At 39.8% G+C, this 20,412-nt stretch overlaps 1 protein-coding gene across 7 annotated transcripts in view; it reads right to left on the minus strand.

Moving 5' to 3' along the window:
• Positions 1 to 1,979: 1,979 nt before the first annotated feature.
• IKZF1 (IKAROS family zinc finger 1) overlaps positions 1,980 to 20,412 on the minus strand; it is a 115,239-nt gene continuing 96,806 nt past the window's right edge. For 2 of the 7 annotated variants that reach the window (XM_083377138.1, XM_083377134.1), the window contains 3 exons: positions 19,626 to 19,751; positions 9,551 to 9,685; positions 1,980 to 5,933 (listed from right to left, as the gene is read on the minus strand). In XM_083377138.1, coding sequence (XP_083233264.1) covers positions 5,227 to 5,933; positions 9,551 to 9,685; positions 19,626 to 19,751 — 968 coding nt within the window. In that variant the 3' untranslated portion in view covers positions 1,980 to 5,226. The remainder of the gene's footprint in view (positions 5,934 to 9,550; positions 9,686 to 19,625; positions 19,752 to 20,412) is intronic. The other 5 variants (XM_083377133.1, XM_083377137.1, XM_083377132.1 and 2 more) reach the window with 3 other exon arrangements.

Genomic DNA, 20,412 nt, shown 5'->3' on the forward strand with positions numbered 1-20,412 from the left:
GGCTTTTCTGGGGTTACTTAATTTTTATCATGCATTTTTGCCCCACAAAGCTGCAATCACAGAACCTTTACACAGACTATTAGATTAAAAAAAAACCCCATGGAACTGGACCAAGGTCCATGAACAGAGTTTCACTAACCTCAAGTTACTACTGTCCAGTGACTCAACCATCACACATTTTATTGAGGATAAGCCCATCTTCATTGCGTGTGATTCATCCCCTTATGGAGTGGGTACAGTATTGAGTCATATTGAGGACAATGGGGAACAAAGACCAATTGCATACTACTCCCGGACACTGTCAAAAGCGGAAAGGAATTATGCACAAATTGACAAAGAAGCTCTGGCAATTGTGTCAGGAGTCAAGAAATTCCATGACTACCTGTATGGTAGAGAGTTCACAATTTGTACTGACCACAAACCATTGCTGGGGTTGTTCACCACGGATAAAAAAACACCACAAATTCTTTCCCCAAAAATGCTCAGATGGCCCATATTCCTATCTGCTTATGCTTGTAAACTGGTACACAGACCAGGGAAGGACATAGGCCATGCTGATGCATTTAGCAGGTTGCCTTTAATGAGCATTGATCCTGACCCAGCACCAGTGGAGCAGATTCTACTCATCCAGGATCTTCCAGAATGCCCACTCCAGGTGAGAGACATTGCTGCTGGCACCACTGCGGACAAGGTACTGAGCAGAGTCACCACTTGGGTAGTGTCTGGGTGGCAGGATAAGAGCCCGGGCCCGGAATTCCAGGCATATTTTATGAGGAGACATAAGTTGTCTTCTCATAAAGGATGTCTGTTGTGGAGTAGTAGGGTCATTATTCCTGAGAAATTGAGGGAAAGGGTTTTGCAGTCTTTGCATGAGGGTCACCCAGGCATTGTAAGGATGAAGGCACTAGCTAGAAGCTATGTCTGGTGGCCTGGTCTGGACAAAGCCATAGAGGAGCAGGTAGCGGGGTGTTACACATGTCAGGGAATGAGGCCAGATCAGTCTTAGGCTCCCATTCACAAATGGGAGGCAACACCCCCCCCCCCTTGGTCTAGATTGCATATTGACTTTGCTGGACCATTTCAGGAGCAATTGTTCCTAGTGGTAGTTGACAGTCACTCCAAATGGCTAGAAGTCTCTAGCATGACTACTGCAATGACTGTTCAAGTACTGAGGGGGCTATTTGCCACGCATGGGTTGCCTGATGTGTTGGTCTCCGACAATGGCTCACAATTCACATCTGCTGATTTCCAGGCATTCACCAAGGCTAACTTGATTAGACACATCACATCAACGCCCTTCCATCCATCGTCCAATGGGATAGCAGAATGAATGGTGAGAACATATAGGTATATAAAAGGGTAGTTGCCTTTGTTCTCCCAGTCTGTGTTGAATCAATAAAGTGTTGTCCTGGGTCGTCCATTTGGCCATGTGGTCCAGAACTCACGATCTAACAGACAGCATCCTCTCGTATAGTATTGTGGTTTGGTATGCTGGTCTGACAGCCACGGATAGGAAAGTATTACAGAGGGTGGTGAGTACAGCACAAGACATTGTGGGCTGTCCCCTGACACCACTGGATGACATCACCAGGGCTCGTTGCCTTGGAAGAGTGAGGAAAATTCTCAGGGATGACTCACACCCTGGACGGTATCTCTTTACTCTCCTACTATTTGGTAGGAGATATAGAAGTATAGCCAGCCACACCAACAGGCTGAAAAACAGCTTTTATCCGTAGGCTGTTAGGCTTTTGAATGAGAAATAACTTTTGTGAATTTTATGCAGAATTGACTTGGGAGGCTGGTGTGTGGTGTAGTTGGTTCACATGGTGTAGTAAGTTGGAGGGTTTGTTGTCACTGTGTGTTGGTGGGTGGGAGCACAAAGGGAGGCTCAGCTAATCTCAATGTACACATAGTTGTACTTTGACAATAAAGGTTCATTTCATTTAAACAACACTGTTTTAATTACAAAAAGTTTTATTAGTCCTTTTACTACTTTTTGTTGATGGTTATTCTGTGAGACTCCTCCTCCAATAGTAATTTTATGGCAGTGCCCATGATACTTTTACAAATATGCCAAAAATAACAGTTTAATTCTTCTAATTACTATAGAAAAGACAATTCTTCTGTGGCATTAAAAGACCCTAGTATTTGCTTTACAAATTACAGTCTTTTGTTTGTAATTCCCCTTCTCCCTGCACACTCTCTCAACACAGTTACATGTATAAACACTTAGCCAGAATCTGAAGACTGTTCATCATGCTATATTTTCTATTCCTTAGAAGAAATGTTCCAAATATTCTGTACTGCAAAATGATTAATCTTTGCCTTCAGACAAAAGTTACAGTTTTTATGAAATTCACTTCATTGTGTTTTAAATACATTGGTCAAAAATGTTATTAGGAGTACAGTATAAAACCACAGCAAAAATGTCTGTAATATAGGTTTAAAAGGCAGCGCCGAAATAAAGCTGAAGCTCTCAAAAGCATTGATCAGTTGCTATTTACAGAATTGAGGCATTCTATCAAAAGAAACTTAAATTAATATCAATTTATCAAAGTATACATAAAAATAAAAGCCTGGTCAAACGTGTGGCAAATATGACAATTCCAATGATGGGCCTTGTCAGTATGGTGTAGATCACTAATATTATCCTTCCCTAAAGTATATGTGCTTTCAGTGTTAAAGAGAAAAAACTAGAACAAGAAATACCATAAACTCTGATCATACATTAGTTGATGCCTATACAAAGATAAAGTATATTAATTTTAAATGTACTTATATCTTGTGGCCTTTGAAATTACAGAAGATTGTTTAGGATTATTTAGTTCAAAGAATCATCATTGCATTGATGTTCACCTACAAACTGACCATTTTGTTCAGTGAACGGAGCCAAGCCTCAAATTCCAAGGAATGTGAACATAGACCAATCTATGTATTTGGGAAAAATCAGTGTGTGCAATGTAGTGAGCAGCCTGTGCTTATGAAAAATGATGAATCAAAGTGAAACCTCAGCAGTGAAAAGCCACTCTTAGAAATTATAAATTTAAAAGCCAGATATAGAAGAGGCTGATTAGAAGAGGCAATAGTTTTAGCTGTATGTTTCATTACTTTAAAACGTTGACTAAAAATGTGCAGAGTATAACAAAAGTTTGATAAAATGTGTCATTGAAGTGTATCAAAGTGTACCTGAAGCAGTTGTGACTTCCTATTCAACATATCCCCCATGACAAACTTGTTATATAATGTATGAATCTTTCACTCTTATTAAATTGGTGCACACAAAATTCTTCAAGTTGAAGAACAGAGATAAAACTATTATAAAAACAAAAGTGTACCTTAAGTGCAAACTGAACAAAATATGGGGTTTGCAGGAAGGATTTAACTTGATAGTGCAGTGGTACCTCAGTACTCAACTGCTTCAAAACTCATCAAATTTGGTATCTGACACATTTTGATGGGAAACTGTTGTTCTGATCCTCATCGTTTGGTGCTCAACACAGTGCAAAAGGAAGTGGGGGACAGCAGCAGAAAGCAAACAGAAAGTCGGCCATGCTGGGAAAATTGCTGCAAAAGGAAGTGGGAGACAGCTGCAGAGAACAGACAGGAAGTTAGCCATGCTGGAAGGTTAGTGACATAGGAAAAAGAAACAGATAAGAAGTCTTCCCAGCCAAAACAAAGGGTCATGATAAGTCACATAATTTGTTTGATACTCATCTTTTTAATGCTCGTCACACCTCCTGCAACCAATTAAGGATAAGTACCAAGGTACCCCTGTACTGAGTTTTTCAAACCTCAAATACCCTTGTATTGTAGTTGTAGTTTTCCCAATTTTCTAATAGATGCACCATTAAAACCACAAACAAACATATGCATTGGTGGAGACTTTATCATCAGTTTTACAATCAGAAAAAAGATCGACCACTTATCAATAATATGCCAAACTGATCTATAAAAAGGCATCATCCTAATTGTGCATGTTTTACATAAAACAGATGGATGTGTATAAACAGCCTTATGCAACTAAATCCAATGAAACCAGGCTATACTGAATATATATAGTTTGTCATGTGTTATTTATCAATATTGATCCACAACTAATAAGACTAAAAGCTACCAGCATCAATATTCAACAAAGTGAAAATGGAATTTCACATAATAGCCCTATTAAAATCTCCCCCCCTTCTTTTATACCTAAAACTTGCACAAGTGATGATGATGTGCTTTTAAAGGGGGGGAACATTGTTTAACAGCATTGCTATTTCCTTCCCAGGATTTCAAGTTGTTTTATAAACTCAGTTGCATGAGAAACAGAATACGGCACAGCTATATGGCAAGAACAGATAAAAATACAGCACATATGTAATTGTTTCAAACTATACAACAGCCTTTCTTTTATATTTTACCAATCAGATGGCAGTTGATTCACATTGAATCTGTTTAAGATTAGTTTGTAGTTCTAGTAAAACTGAGTCATTGGTCCTTGAAAATATTAAAGGATCTGGATTTGGGCAAAGCACTTCATGCTTTCAGGAATTAATTGGTTCAAGTAGATTTTTCTTTGAATAACTCATGAAAATTATATCTATAGTTAACATAATTGTATTGCTGCTCTATTTTCAGAGCAATACAAGTTTAAATTCTTCTGGCCATACTCTGCTTCCATTAACTAAAACATGGGATCAGAGCACTCACATCTTATCAGTTAGGGGGAAAAAATGTTTCTGTTGAGACAAAAGATAGATGGAAAAATAAGTGGTTTTAACCTGTTCTAACTCTAGATTGTTGATTTAATTAATACACTAGTTATTACAAAAATGTAAAAAGTGTATTATCAAAACAACTGCATAAAATATGCTAATTTTATCTTTCTACATTTCAGTCAAATTCAGAGATGAGTGTGCACAATTAACAGCCTTAAATAGGGGATGGGAGTGAGATTTTGCAAGAAGCATTTGCTAGCAAGAAAAAGGTTCTTTTACTTAACTAAAAGTTTCTGTTTACTACACTAACATTTTTAGCTACCTACATTTGCAAAAAAAACCACAAACCACTATTATCAATATAAAACTGTCTCATGAATGCATGCTACAAGAAGAGCTCATTTCTGGCAGCCCAGCTTTCTAATATGTATTTTTATTGAATACTATCCTGTTGATTGTGTTTTTTTTTTCTTTTTCTTTATGGCTGCTGTTCACATAGCTCCAAATACTGCATACAGCAAAAGTTTTAATTCATGTTGAAGCGGTGTTCCCCTCGAGTTATGTGGGAAGAGAATTCATACCTATCCTGGCTGTGATAGCCACACATATTACACTCAAAAGGATCACGGAACCCATGACAACCCATATGGATGGTATACATTACATGGTCTAGAAAAAGAATTCTACAGTGTTCACATTTGTAGACTTTTACTTGCTCCCCATTGCCATTGATTACTTTGAAAGCATCTTGGGAGCTGTCATTGCTTCCTCTTAGGACATCATACTGCCTATGTTCTTCTTTTATGGAGAGGCCATTACGTGCATGAGGCACTATGTGGTTGGTTAGGTATATTAAACCACTACGTTCTTCATTATTGCTCTCAGTATCGGTGGAGTCTTGGCCACTGTTGCTGGGTGAAGGGTCCCTTTCTGAAGAGATGGACTTGGTTTTAGAAAGTAGTAACAAGTTTTCCACTGCACTGTCCTGAGCTGCATGATTGGCTCGAGCATGGTTGTCTCCAAGGGGTTTGTGAAGCTGATACATTGGACTGATGACAGGCACTCCTTCTGAGCCACCAGGGGGTGTCTGCACCAAAGGGCGCAAAGATTCTGCCCCTAGATAATTTATGGCATTATTAATAGCTTGGTCAATGACATGTGTTTGCATCATATCATTCTCCTTTTCATAATTGGTGGTTGTATCATAGGGAATATCAGATATACACTTCTCACCTGCAATCCAAAATATATCAGAGTTAGGCTTGGTTTTGAAATATTTTTCAAGATATCAGGCCTGATCAATAAGACTTGATAATGACATTGGAAAAATATGAATAATCTGCACACAAAGGTAGTAAGTTGAGAAGGTGTGCACAAAGGCAAAGATTCTAAAATGACATATTTCTAATACATTTTAGGAGAATCTCTGTTTGGAATTCAGCTGAACTTGCCAATTTTCTGACTATTTGTGACTATTATTTTGTTTGATTAATATAATTTATTATTTGAGGACTTCCTTCCTTCCTTCCTTCCTTCCTTCCTTCCTTCCTTCCTTCCTTCCTTCCTTCCTTCCTTCCTTCCAAAATTAGGTGCCTTTGTATTTTTTTTAACTCCTCTTATTGGGAGACAAAACCTGATCCTTTGGACTGTGGACCTTCACATGCTACAGCATACCTGTGAGCTGTCAGAGATTCCATATACTGTATTTTCTGGCGCATAAGACGACTGGGCGTATAAGATGACCCCCTACATTTCCTGTTAAATTATAGGGTTTGGGCTATACTCACCGTATAAGACTACCCCTCTTCCAATGCACACCAAATAAAAATTAAAAAACATCAGATTTGATTTTAATATGGTAATTTTAATTCAAATGCTTATGACATGCAAGTACTTAGTAGGAAAACTGTCACTTATAAACATAAGGCTCTTTGTCATCAAACATGTAAACATAAAACAGTGCAAGTGGATTAAACTTTTCCTAATTTGCTCTAAAGCTTTCCCTGCGCAGACCAAATGGGAGATCTGCTCCAGGTTTTCCAGCCAGCCCTGTCCCAGCATATAAGATGACCCCTGACTTTTGAGAAAATTTTCATGGGTTAAAAAATCGTCTTATATGCCAGAAAATATGGTACTTGCTGTATGTGGAAAGGAAATTTTTATATAAAGAGTTCTGGGCTCAGAGAGATAATTCCCAAATATGGCTCCTTTGTGACATAGTCTGACATAGTTTGCTATGAGAAAGAGAGCAAAGCTGAGAAAGGCTTGGTGGTACCAACATGAAACTCCTGCAGAAGCAGAATTGAGATCACTCTCTATTTTTCTCACATAACTTTGTATTCTCTGCAAAGCAATTTTCTGAACAAAGCATTGTAATAGATTGGACAAAGTACATGTCCATGCTGTTTTTGCTGTCTTCCATGATTTTAAATGTTCTCATAGAATCAGACTTGTGTGACAGAAGTTAAAATACCTATGATGCAAAGTGGCAGTCAGATGAGCAGAGTAGTAACATAGCAAATAAACCTCTGCTAAAAATTCTCATGTCCTAAAACTTATTTTCTCCAGAATTGGAAACATACTTTTATTCCTGTATGGGTCAAAAAGCAGCTTTCTGTAGGGGAGGAAAAAGGTTTATAAGCCTGGAACAGTGGCTTGAGAACAAGAATTAAATTCCCCTCCAGTTGCTTTTAATTTCAAAAAAACAGGGCATCCAGTCCTGGAGATCCAAGATTCTTCATCATTTCATCCAATTTTCTACTCAATGCAGAAGATCAGAATTTGTAAATCAGTAATTCCTAAGAACACCTCCACACTGAGATGTTTGAAACTAGAAGCTTTCTGTTTTTTCCTAGAAATTAACTAGTACATATATAGAACTGTAATGAAATATTAGCATAATCCAACATTTTGGGCAGGGGAGGGAGAATTATCACCTAATGGGAAAAGAGATTCTTTCTTGTGACCAAAGCAGAATTGTGGCTACTAAACATCTGAGTTACTTGATTTCATTTTGATAAAGCCTTCATGTTTTTAGGGCCTACATCCATGTTTTACTAAAATTCTTGCTGTCATTATTGTTATCTTCTTATGCCACACTGTGTATAACTGACAGGAAACACTACTCTTCTAAGTCTTCATAGCTGGCAAGATTTCTTATTATGACAGTAAGGAAGTTAGAGCATGAAAATTGCATCTTCCTCTAGTCCCATGCCTGGCGTACTCCATAACCAAAAATGTTCTCAAAGTTAACAAACAAACTCATGTTTGCTCCATGTTCATAGATTTTGTATTCTGAAAAAAATGCATGGCACTTTATTGAGATAATGTTTCTGAACCTAAGAAAGAGAGTAATTTTCATCTACAGTACCATGTAAGGTCATCTGATGAGGCTACCTATATTACAAAAGTTTCTGGGCAACAATATGGAACACTACTATCACATCTACTAAATGCCAGTCCTATGCGTTTGGCAATATCTTTGTCTTAGTAATGCTGTTATTCCTGTATCATGCAATTATACTCCGCAAGACTAAGAGTTTTATGAAATCATTTTTCTTGTGCATTTGAATTACTAATGAAGTATTCAACATTATACTGATGGGACATGTGAATTTTATATAGTTTTCATGCTGTTTCGGAAGCACGGATAGGAAGCTAGGTATAGTGAACTGGATGAATAGTTTTCAAAATGTTAGTAAAAAAATTCTGCATATACATGAAAATCTTCTGTGTACTAAACACACTGTACCATAAGTGTTCATTCCATTTTTAAGCAACATTATAAAAATTAAGACATTATTCTTGGTAAACTATACATATAATCAGTAGATTTGGCTGCAAAAGCTGAATTTTCTCAATATCTCATGTCTTGCTATTAATTATTTCTCTTTTTTTAGTTGAGATTATATACAATTGAATCAATCAGAATAAGCACTGGAACAGTAGATTTACTTTAAACTATAGCCCACGTTGGACTTTCACCAAAAAGGGGGAGATTATAGGAGACATAGGAGAAAACTATCAAATCAGAAAAACTGTTTTTGCTCAAGTCAGAAGGTCTTACTTCTCATTCAATTACTCTAGTATTTTCAGAGAAACTACAAATATCTTAGAAGTGCAATTTTAGAAATGGTGAATCCATGACTCTTCAAGGTGCTGAATTATCTTTAATCAGTATCAGTTGCCAAGGCAGGAATCATGGGAGTTGTTCTATTTGAAAAGACATAGATTTAATCTTGGTAAATAATTGATTCCATGTCAGATTGCATCAATTGCTAAGGATGACAATGTCCAGAGTTTTTGTATCCCAAAGATGCCGCTAAGTATGGATATCACTTTCCTATCTTACATATCTTTCCCTATGTGTGAAGCTTCATACTGGAGGTGGTTGGTTAATTAAGTTCAATACCATCTCTGTCCCATGTGTCCAGCACCCTTCTTTGCCATATTGTCTCTAAGATTGTTAATGTTTTTTTCCCTGCTAGTTATAATGGATATTATTGTTTCTAATGTTTTTATGTTGTAAGCCACTCAGAGTTGTTGGATACAAGATGGGTGGCATATAAATTTTATAAACAAACAAACAAACAAACAAACAAACAATTTCTGTATTCACTCTGTCTGCTTCCCTCAGTTGCAGGGTGAAACACTTTCTGGAGACTTTCAATCATGTCAATGCTGTTTTATTGATCCAAAATCTTTGCATATTTTTTACTTGACCACCACCAAGAGCAGCTTGGAATCCACATTTTTGGTTAATTGTTTTGCTCTTTCTATTGTTATACAGAAGTACAAATGAAATGGAAGAATCCAACCAGGAAAACAAGGGAGCAACTTTTAGTTCTTACCAACAAATTTCTGAGGCAGAGAACTCTTACGTTTGGCGACGTTACTTGCTAGCCTGTCCAGCATAAGGGAGCGCTCTGATCCCATCTTACATAGGTCTTCGGCCATTTCACTTTGGCTGGTTTCCTCTTTCAAGACTGGAAAAAAGTGTTAAAGGACACCAGATGTTTAAGGCACAGTTATTTTCATTTTTTTTCTGAAACTGCTGACAGTCAGGCTCTAAAGCTGAGAAGCAACAAAAAGAAAGGTAGCATGGGGTAGCTGATAATTAAATCCTATAACAAAGAGATGCAAAATCCAAGTACCCATTGTCATTTTTAATACAAGAGAATATGACATGTATTAAATATATGGGCATAATTATATAAATGCTTCCTATTTTAATTTGAATTAAGATTTAGTTCAGCTTAGATTTACTTTTTCCCTCTGCTTTCATCCATTTCTTTGTCCCACCTACTTTTTAAAAGAAAGCTCTTCTCTGAAAAACAAATCAACAGTAACAAAAGTGCAGCGTAGTTTGTGACAGTGGTAACCAGTGACTTTGTGAGTGTGCATAGCTGCTATTAAAAAAACAAAATATAAAACATAGGCATAAAGCAGGGGTGTCAAACTTGCAACGTCACATGACACGTCACAATGTATCGTGACTTTTCACCATTGCCAGCAATGGGGTGGGCGCAGTTTTGCTATGATGCATCCGGCCCATGAGTTGGCAGTTTGGCACCCCTGGCATAAAGCAAAAGTGTGGAGGAAGGAAATGCCCTGTGATAACTCCGTTTCTTCTCTCTTGGACTCGAGCAGGGAGTAACAAGTCCTAATACTCAAGCAAAACAGGATGTTTTTTTTTATAACCAAGAGGCCTTACTGTGTATGTTTTCCAGGAGAAATATATATCACTGAATTCTAATGCAGACCCTCATTAAGGAAGACCACCTTGTTTTACTATGGAAAAGATGTATGTATGTATGTATGTATGTATGTATGTATGTATGTATGTATGTATATTCCTAAGAAATGAAGAAGTTGTAGGATAATTCTAGATATGTTATTCTACAGCTTCCTTATCTTTTCTCTAGAGGCAGCTTGGGAGACTCCAGGTTTGAATTTGAAGATCAATCAGAAGACTCAATATAAATTAAGTGAAGCAATGATCTTTAATAATTTTAATAATTTTCTACTTCCCTCTATCATTGTGGGAAGGAATTCTGTTCCACTCCCATAACAGTTTCTGATCCTTCAAGTTGCTGTTTCATTGTAAAGCAACTCAGAAATCAATGTCCATAGTGCTATTCCAGAAGAGAAACAGATTTTGAAATTTTTTTTGGTTACTTTAATACAAACCACTTGTTATCAAGAGTATATTTGCAAAGGAGATACTTGCTACAGTTTACATAATCCATCATTCCTACTATGGTTACCTGGTGTCAGAATCCATTTATATCACATTTCATAATTGTATAGGTAGAACAACGTGCTATTACTGGGGATTCTGCCATCTCTCCGAGGGGGGGGGAGAGGATGGTTACTAAAGCGATTTTCAACCAACAGGGGATGTTTTAACGGGGGAAGGGAGGGGGACAGACAGATCTGGTTTGTATCTTCATTTACAACTGAAAAGGAAAGCAATAACCATAAAACCAAGGAGAGTTCCCTTTCCCATGGAAGAACCTGACACCTAGCAACTGACGACAGCCTGACCAAATGGATGAGGGGAGGGGCTGAAATGGGAATGGTTTATATAGGATTGAAATGTAACCTTTGTCAGATTCCGTCTTGTATTCCCACAATCAATTCCTTCCTAGTAAACGTTTTCCTTTTGGACTAAACTTGCATCCAAGAGTTCTTATTTCCTAAGATGTGGATTGAGGTGGGTCCTGACAGTAGACGGAATCTGCTTTAAGAGTCAACCTGGAAGGGAAAACCTTACCGAGGGACTTTGCAACAAATACAAATGTCTGGCGACGAAGCAAGAGAGGAGGGAAGCCCCATGGAGGGGGAGTCTTCCCCCCAAATGAAATCCCAGAGACAATGGGAAGCTGAAGCAGCATATTCCCCCGGGGAAGAAGCGGTGGAGCAGTACGGCCGAAAACCCCGGTGGTCAATGGGCGTTGGAAGGAAAAGTGAGTGGGAAAAGGCTTCGGGAGAAACGACCCTGAGGCGTAGTAACCACCAACCGGAATGGAGGCAAGAGATGGAGAGTTCCCTGCACGCCAGCGAGGAGGAGCGGATCCTGGAAAAGGCCATTGATCTGATGAAAGCAACCCTGAGTTCACTGAGGGAGGAGAGAGCTGAAAATCGCAACCGAGGCAGCGCCTGGGGACGCAACTGGAAAGGTAACGGAGGGGATCCAACACCTGAAACCCCGGGGCCATCCAATAGAGCAGGAATTGCTGCCTCAGCAGTACCCCCCCCAGAACCACAGATGGGGACCAGGATGAGGAGCGATACCGGCCACGGCGCAGACAACGCTCCAGCCAAAGACTCCCGCCCCTGGAAGTCAAATTCAAGGGGGAGCCATCACGACTGGGATTTTTCCTAACCCAAGTCCTCAGCTACATGGAAGAGTACGGACGGGACATCCCCAGTGACAAAACACGCATCCGAATTGTGCAATCTGCCCTGGACGGGACGGCTGCAGACTGGGTGGTGAACTTGCATGACTCCAACGCCCCAGAACTCAACGACTTCAACCAATTCATGTCATCTTTGAGGCGACGGTTCGAGGATCCTTTGGCTGACCGTAAGGCCCGGGAGAAAATCAAAATGGTGAGGCAGGGCAGGCGAGCAGTGGCTGATTATACCCAAGAATTCCGAGCCATTGCCAGCAAGCTGAACTGGCCAGAAGACATCCTCCTTAGCCACTTCAAAGATGGTCTGAACTACGACCTGTATGATGCTTGCCTGCCTCGAGGAGACCCACCCCACCTCGACGACTGGTACATCCTGGCGGAGGAAGTGGAAATAGACCTACTGAAGAGACACCGCAGAGGAAAACCATGGGGCCGCCTGCCACCCGAACAAACACGTGAGGGGGAAAAACCACCAGCCACAGCCAAAAAATCAACAAGTTGCTTCAACTGCGGGAGAGAGGGCCACCGTGCTGCAGAATGTCGTTCAAAAGCCCCCCCACGAAAACTAGAGGCATCATCCTCCAAGAAGCCGGGGAAGCCCCAAGGCAACACAAAAGAATCTTCCATGAAGGGGACAGAGGCTGTAGAGTCCACAATTCCTGCCAGGAACTGGGACTGGACTCCGGCCTGTACCGCAGGGACGGTGGACAACTCGGAAGACAGCTCAGAGGGAGAACCATTGGTAAGTGGACCCCTTCCACCCATACTTAAGACAGTGACTGTATTAGCTTCCCCTATGCCTGAAGCAGCCAAAATAAAAGCTCTGATAGACTCTGGGTGCATCCGCTACCTTATCAGCCCAACGCTGGTGGAGAGATTGAGCATCCCAGTGAGGAGGCTAAAACATCCAATCTCTTTTAGTCAATTAGATGGGACAATAGCAGGGGGAGGACCAGCCACCCTAGCCACTTTACCAATCCACCTATCACTGGGGCCCCATGAGGAGGACATAACGTTTATAGTGGCCCCAGGCATGGAATGCCCAATGATCCTAGGACTGGAATGGCTGAAGAAATGGAACCCCGGGATAAACTGGAGGACAGCAGAACTCAACTTCCCAAAGGGGGGGCAGAAGAACTTAGACTCCAAAAGCACCCCCCCAACCCAGAGGGAGGAGACAGCAGCAGTGGGGAAAGAGAAGGGATTACCAGAGATACCGGAGGAATACAGGGACCTGGCTGAGGTTTTCAGTGAGGAAAGAGCAGATGAGCTTCCCCCCCACCGCCCCACAGACTGCACCATAGAATTCAAACCTGGGGCAAAACTCCCAAAACCCAGGATGTATGCCATGAGCCCAAGGGAAATGGCAGAAATGGAGAGATTCATAAAGAAAAACTTAGAAAGAGGATTTATTGAGCCTGCCAAACCCAAAGTGGCCGCCCCGGTTCTGTTCAGGGAGAAGAAGGATGGGTCCTTTCGTTTGGTTGTGGACTATAGAAATTTGAACACAATTAGTGAATGTAATCTGTACCCCCTTCCCCTAATGAAGGATATGTTATCCCACATATTGAAAGGAAAGATTTTTTACCAAACTAGACCTGAGGGAAGCATACTACCGTATTAGGATTAAGGAAGGAGACGAATGGAAGACTTCATTCAACTGCCCAATGGGGTGCTATCAATTCAAAGTATTGCCATTCGGACTGCAAGGGGCCCCCGCAGTCTTTATGCAATTAATTAATGACGTGCTGAGAGAGCACCTATATAAGGGGGTCCTGGTTTACCTCGATGACATCCTTATCTTCACAGAAACCAAAGAAGAACATATCAAACTAGTCAGAGTAGTCCTGAAGAAGTTGCAAGCTGCCCACTTATATGCTAAATTATCGAAGTGTGAATTCCATCAGGAAAAAATCGACTACCTGGGATATCGCATATCTCCAGAGGGCATCGAAATGGACCCTGAGAAGGTCAGGGCAGTACTAGAGTGGGCACCCCCCCCGCACACGGAAGCAATTGCAAAGTTTCCTGGGGTTTGCAAACTTCTACCGCCAATTCATCCCCGCATTTGGCCAAATAGCCATGCCCCTCACAAATTTGTTGAAAACGAAGGGGGGGGTCACCCGTGAAACCCAGCCAGCCTCTGAAATGGTCAATGGAATGTCAAGCAGCATTTGAGAGGCTAAAGAGACTTTTTTCTGCTGAACCTGTCCTAAAACACCCAGATCCCGACAAACCTTTTGTAATACAGGCAGATGCGAGTGATGTAGTGGTAGGAGCCGTACTATTACAAGAAAATGATGGGGGGACATTGCAACCATGCGCATACACATCCAGAAAACTCACAGAAACAGAACAACGCTGGCCAATATGGGAAAAAGAGGCATTCTCGTTGAGGTGGGCATTACTAACATGGCGCCAATTTTTAGAAGGAAATAAAATACCTTTCCAGGTCTGGACAGACCACAAAAATTTGGAAGCACTAAAAACGCCCAGGAAGCTCACTCCTAAGCAAGCCCGCTGGTCCCAACATTTTCACCGATTCAATTTCACTCTCAAACATTTACCGGGGGGAAAGAACTTCCTTGCAGATGCATTATCCCACATGCCCCAATATAACAGCACAAGAGTTACTGACTTTAAACCACTTGTACCGGAACAACAACTGGCAGCACCAGTCACCACCAGGGCACAAGAAAAAATGAAGCTGAAGGTAGATAGCCAAACTGGAATAGAATTCAGGAAATCTTTGGAAAGTGATGAATGGTTCCAGAAAAATAAACATGTGTGCACAATTAAAGATGGACTGCCGTGGGTGGGGGAGAAGCTATATATACCTGCCACACAGAGAATCAATTTCATGCAACTGTGCCATGATACAAAATCAGCAGGACACTTTGGCTTTGTAAAAACCTTACACTTTTTTTTTTAAATTACATTTATATCCCGCCCTTCTCCGAAGACTCAGGGCGGCTTACAAGCTTAGCAGTAGCCTTCATTCTATGTATATGCCTGCTTGTTAGGGCTTTCACACACACCCCAAGCGACATTATTACAAAGTCAGCTTATTGCCCCCAACAATCTGGGTCCTCATTTTACCTACCTCGGAAGGATGGAAGGCTGAGTCAACCTTGAGCCTGGTGGGATGCGAACCTGCACTAATTGCAGGCAGCTGGTGTTACTTAAGGAGGCATTAGCCCACTGCTCCACCAAGGCTCTACACTTAACTAAAAGGCAATTTTGGTGGCCATCTATGAAAAAGGACATAGAAAGCTATGTGGGTAGTTGTCAAATTTGCGCGATGGCCAAAAGACTGCAAGGGAAACCGCCAGGTCTGTTACAACCGGTGGCAAACCCCTCAGCCCCATGGAAAGAAATAGCCATGGATTTTATCGTAGAACTGCCAGAAAGTAATGGAAACACCGTAGTCTGGACTGTCACAGATCTGTTCTCTAAGCAAGTACACTTCATACCTTGCCAAAAAATCCCGACTGCAAAAGCATTACCAAAACTTTTTGTACAGCATATTTACAGATTGCATGGGGTACCACAACGCATCATATCTGACAGAGGGGTGCAATTTACGTCGGCATTTTGGAAAGAATTTTTATCCCTCTTAGGAACCACCCAAGGACTGTCATCTAGTCACCATCCTCAGACAGACGGAGCTTCTGAAAGACTTAATAATATACTTGAACAATATCTGAGATGCTATATTAATTTTCAGCAGTCCGACTGGACGGACCTACTGCCTTTTGCAGAAGTAGCATATAATAATGCAGTCCACTCAAGCACAGGTTACACTCCTTTTCAAGTAGCTACAGGCCAGAGTTTCAACCCAATACCAGAACTAACCCCAAAAGAACCGGTTATCCCTGATCTGAAGGAATGGATTGCTCAATTACAAAATACATGGCCAATCGTTAGGAAAGCGTTGGAAGATGCCAGAAAAGCATACAAGACACAGGCAGACAAAAAAAGAACCGATCCCACACCATTTAGGGTAGGAGAGATGGTATATTTATCCACAAAATACCTGAAATCACTCCAACCCTGTAAAAAACTAGGACCAAAATATATTGGACCCTTTCCAATTAAAAGAATCATAAACCCAGTAACAGTTGAATTAGAACTACCCAAAAATCTTAGACGAATACACCCAACCTTCCACTGCAGTCTATTAAAGAGAGAACAACAATCTCCACTACGAGAAAAAATCCCACCACCACCACCCCCCATCATGGTGGAAGGAGAACAACATTTTGAAGTGAAAGAAATCTTAGATTCCAGAAAACACCATGGAACGATACAATATTTAGTGGCATGGAAACACCTCCCCTCCTCAGAAAATGAGTGGGTTAACAAACTCCATGTTAAAGCACCTAAGTTGCTTAAGAGGTTTCATACAGAATATCCAAACAAACCAGGCTAACATTTATATGATTTCTTTCCCCACAGATGGACTCATCTTTTTTCTGAAAGGAGAGCCGAATGTCAGAATCCATTTATATCACATTTCATAATTGTATAGGTAGAACAACATGCTATTACTGGGGATTCTGCCATTTCTCCGAGGGGGGGGGGGAGAGGATGGTTACTAAAGTGATTTTCAACCAACAGGGGATGTTTTAACGGGGGAAGGGAGGGGGACAGACAGATCTGGTTTGTATCTTCATTTACAACTGAAAAGGAAAGCAATAACCATAAAACCAAGGAGAGTTCCCTTTCCCATGGAAGGACCTGACACCTAGCAACTGACGACAGCCTGACCAAATGGATGAGGGGAGGGGCTGAAATGGGAATGGTTTATATAGGATTGAAATGTAACCTTTGTCAGATTCCGTCTTGTATTCCCACAATCAATTCCTTCCTAGTAAACGTTTTCCTTTTGGACTAAACTTGCATCCAAGAGTTCTTATTTCCTAAGATGTGGATTGAGGTGGGTCCTGACACCTGGTGACATTCACATACTGCTCATACTCTACCACTCATATTTCCTGTTCTGTGTTGAAATCCATTGTTCTTGTGCAAAGGAATAATTTTGCCTTATCCCAACACCTAAACCTTTTCTATTTTCTACTTGGTTATAAATCATTGGCTATTTATTAAAGCATTGTCCTTAATCACTCCACTGAGCTTTTTAAATGTGGGGCTTATGTCAATTGATTCCAAATTATTTTCAAACTTTTTGTGCAATTGCTACATTACTGGATCTCTACAAAGTATTTCCAATCATCTGTACCAAGCTGGAAGTACAAATTTGTGTGAAAAAATATAGCCCAATTTGTTCTGGTTTATTTCTGTTGTGATACTCTGATTTATGTGCCCTCTAGTCTGATTAATAGATATGGTGAGTTTAAATACCTGCACATTTGGGATATTTTGACTGGTCATAATACAATCCATATGTATATTGTTTTTGAAATAAATAGTTTAGCACACAGTCTCATAGATGCTCATTGTAATCTAGAAACAAAAGTAACCCTTTGTGTAAATCAATTTGTTATATTTAAAAGTTCCCAACTTAGCAAAAATGAAAAGGTCTCACAACATCAACTGTCAGAAGCATCTCATCTGATTTCCAACATTACTTTGACAGACATTCATTAAGATTATTTGAAAATGTGACAGCTATACAAGCACAGAGCTGTGGTGGTCCAGTGGTTAGAGCGCAGTACTGCTCACTCCAGTAGTTCGATTCTGAGTTGTTCAAGGTTGACTTCTGAGGTTGGTAAAATGAGGACCCAGATTGTTAGGGGCAGTATGCTAACTCTGTAAGCTGCTTAGAGAGGGCCGTAGAGCACTGTGAAGTGGTATACAAGCCTAAGTGCTATTGTTATTTTCCAAAAAACATTAAATGTAGCATCTGCATATGAGGCCTAAATCAACATAAACTACTGACAAGATAATCTGCAGAAATAATCTTCAGGACTTTCACGTGATACAACCATTATATATTCCAACTGAGCTTATCATTTATTTCTAGATTGAAGGGGCCTTAGTTGTCTCCCACATTATGGATCAGCCTACTTGAAAGCTATATTAGCACAGGCTTTGGCATTCTGTTACAAAATGAAAACTGCAGGACTTGGAATACTACCCATTTTTATGGTGCTAATAATTGAAGTACTTGATGCAGTTGGGAATTATATTATTTTCATTGAGTTACTTCTGCTTTATGAACTGCTATACATGTCTTTATTTATTTGTGGGGGTTTTTGAGATTTGATAATGTTTTTATTGTGGTCATATAATTTGCTAGCAGAAATGTAATTAAGAGCAAAGAAATAGTTAAAATGCATTGACAAGATCAAAGCAATTTTAATTCTTTTTCATTATACACACAGTAATAGGTGTATCAAAAATGCTTTATCTAATCTTGTTACAGAGACTCGATACAGTTTGTATCTTTTCCTGAAAGGACCTTACTTTCCATATAGTGTTTGATGGCAATGTTAGGCATTGTGTTTCCAGTAATCCAAAATATGCCTTCAGAAAATGTGCAATAGCCTTGTGGGGCATTCTGCTTTAAACTGTTCCAATGCAAAATGAATATGTGCTTTTAAAAAAGTGTAGAAGAAGACTTGTATATAACTGGTCTGATCATTCATATCCAATTCATTCAGATATGCAATTAGTATGCAACCAAAGAGCTCATAACCAATAGTTATCTCAACTTTAAGAAACAGTGGTCTCCATCTGTTTCTCTATGCACATTATTAATGCACGTCCATATTTTACTGTGCATTCAGCAAAGATGGAATAAGCATGAATTGTCCCCTTTCAAATAAATGTGTCTGTATGTGTGTTTGTACCTTATGATATGCAATCACTGAGATGGTTGATTAATGAGTGCTGAAACAGGAATAGGAGAAAGAATATTGATTCTAAAATAATTTCCATATCAAAGAACTTTTTTTCCTTGGAAGATAAAAGAATTCTATCTCATATTTGGAGGTTTCCCAGATATTCCTACTTCATGTTTTACTTCATGCATCTGATATTGAAAGAGCTAGAGTAGCATTAATTCTCAGTATTGGAGCCAGTGGGGGAAAGGAGGATTGCTATTTGAGAAAAGCAGGGAAGATAGATGATCACACTATTGAACCTGCAAACAGAAAGAAGAAATAGCTTCTTATTGTTACGACAATAAGATCATCTATAAAATTCTCCAAAAAGGCATAGCTGTTTGAAAGTTAGGAAGGGAAAGAAAGTGGACAGCATAAAAGTAGCCATTCAAAGATAAAGAAAAGAAAAACAGGAAGGATCACTTGCTCAACTTCAACTGAGCAATAGTAACCAGACAAGAGGCCAATAGCTATTTCTCACATTCAATCTCTCTGCCTTTGGGAATTTGATCAGTCCCTTCCACCCTAAACTTATCAGTGCTTTCTACAGCTCCTAAAAATGTTAGTGCTCCAACAGAGCACTGGACTACTCATAAAGTTGGGCCTTATAATTGCAGCTTATTTTGAAGCCAATCTTGCCTTTTGCTTTGTATTCTTACCCGGATATAGGCCACCTGAAAGATTCATGGTTTGTAAATAGTTGTGGCAGCGCTCCTTATGTTCTTCCAAAGAGCTTCGCTGCTTATAACTCCGACCACAATATCCACATTTATGAGGTTTGCCAACTGCAGGGGAAAATGGAATTTATTGTAGAAACTCAAAGAGATCTGGGATAATATAGTCCAGATAATGTGACTCAAATAAGTACAAACAGCCAGACTCAACAGCCATCCTGAAGAATGAAAAGGATAGTTTTTACTGCAATTTTGGGGGCATGTAATTTGGTCATGTTGTAATGAAAACAGGCCCATCAACTCAAAATATCCTGCCACTAATACGAATTTTTTTTTTGCCAAGTTAGAATTTGCTCAACTCTGGCTTGAAGATTTGAGTTCAATACAAATAAATTTAATAATGATTAAAACTTGCCTGATTTTAAAATCATTTTGAAAAGTTATTTTGCATCTTTTCTACAAGAAAAGCTATAAACATGAAATTTTGACTTGAAAATTGTTTAAATGCAAAGACTCAAACCTGCATTCTATGCATGTAATATTAATGCATATATCTAATGGTAAAGAAATTTTAGCTGTTAGTTTTCTCCGTTATTGCTTCTATCTTTATAAAATAGATTGACTATGGTAGTTTTTTTAGTTATCAAATAAACCATGTTTCCCCAGCTGAATAACAGAATAACAGAGTTGGAAGGGACCTTGGAGATCTTCTAGTCCAACCCTGTACTGAAGCAGGAAACCGTATACCATTTCAGATTAATGGTTGTCCAAT

The sequence above is a fragment of the Vipera ursinii genome (assembly GCF_947247035.1).
Source record: "Vipera ursinii genome assembly, chromosome: Z".
Classification (NCBI taxonomy): domain Eukaryota; kingdom Metazoa; phylum Chordata; class Lepidosauria; order Squamata; family Viperidae; genus Vipera; species Vipera ursinii.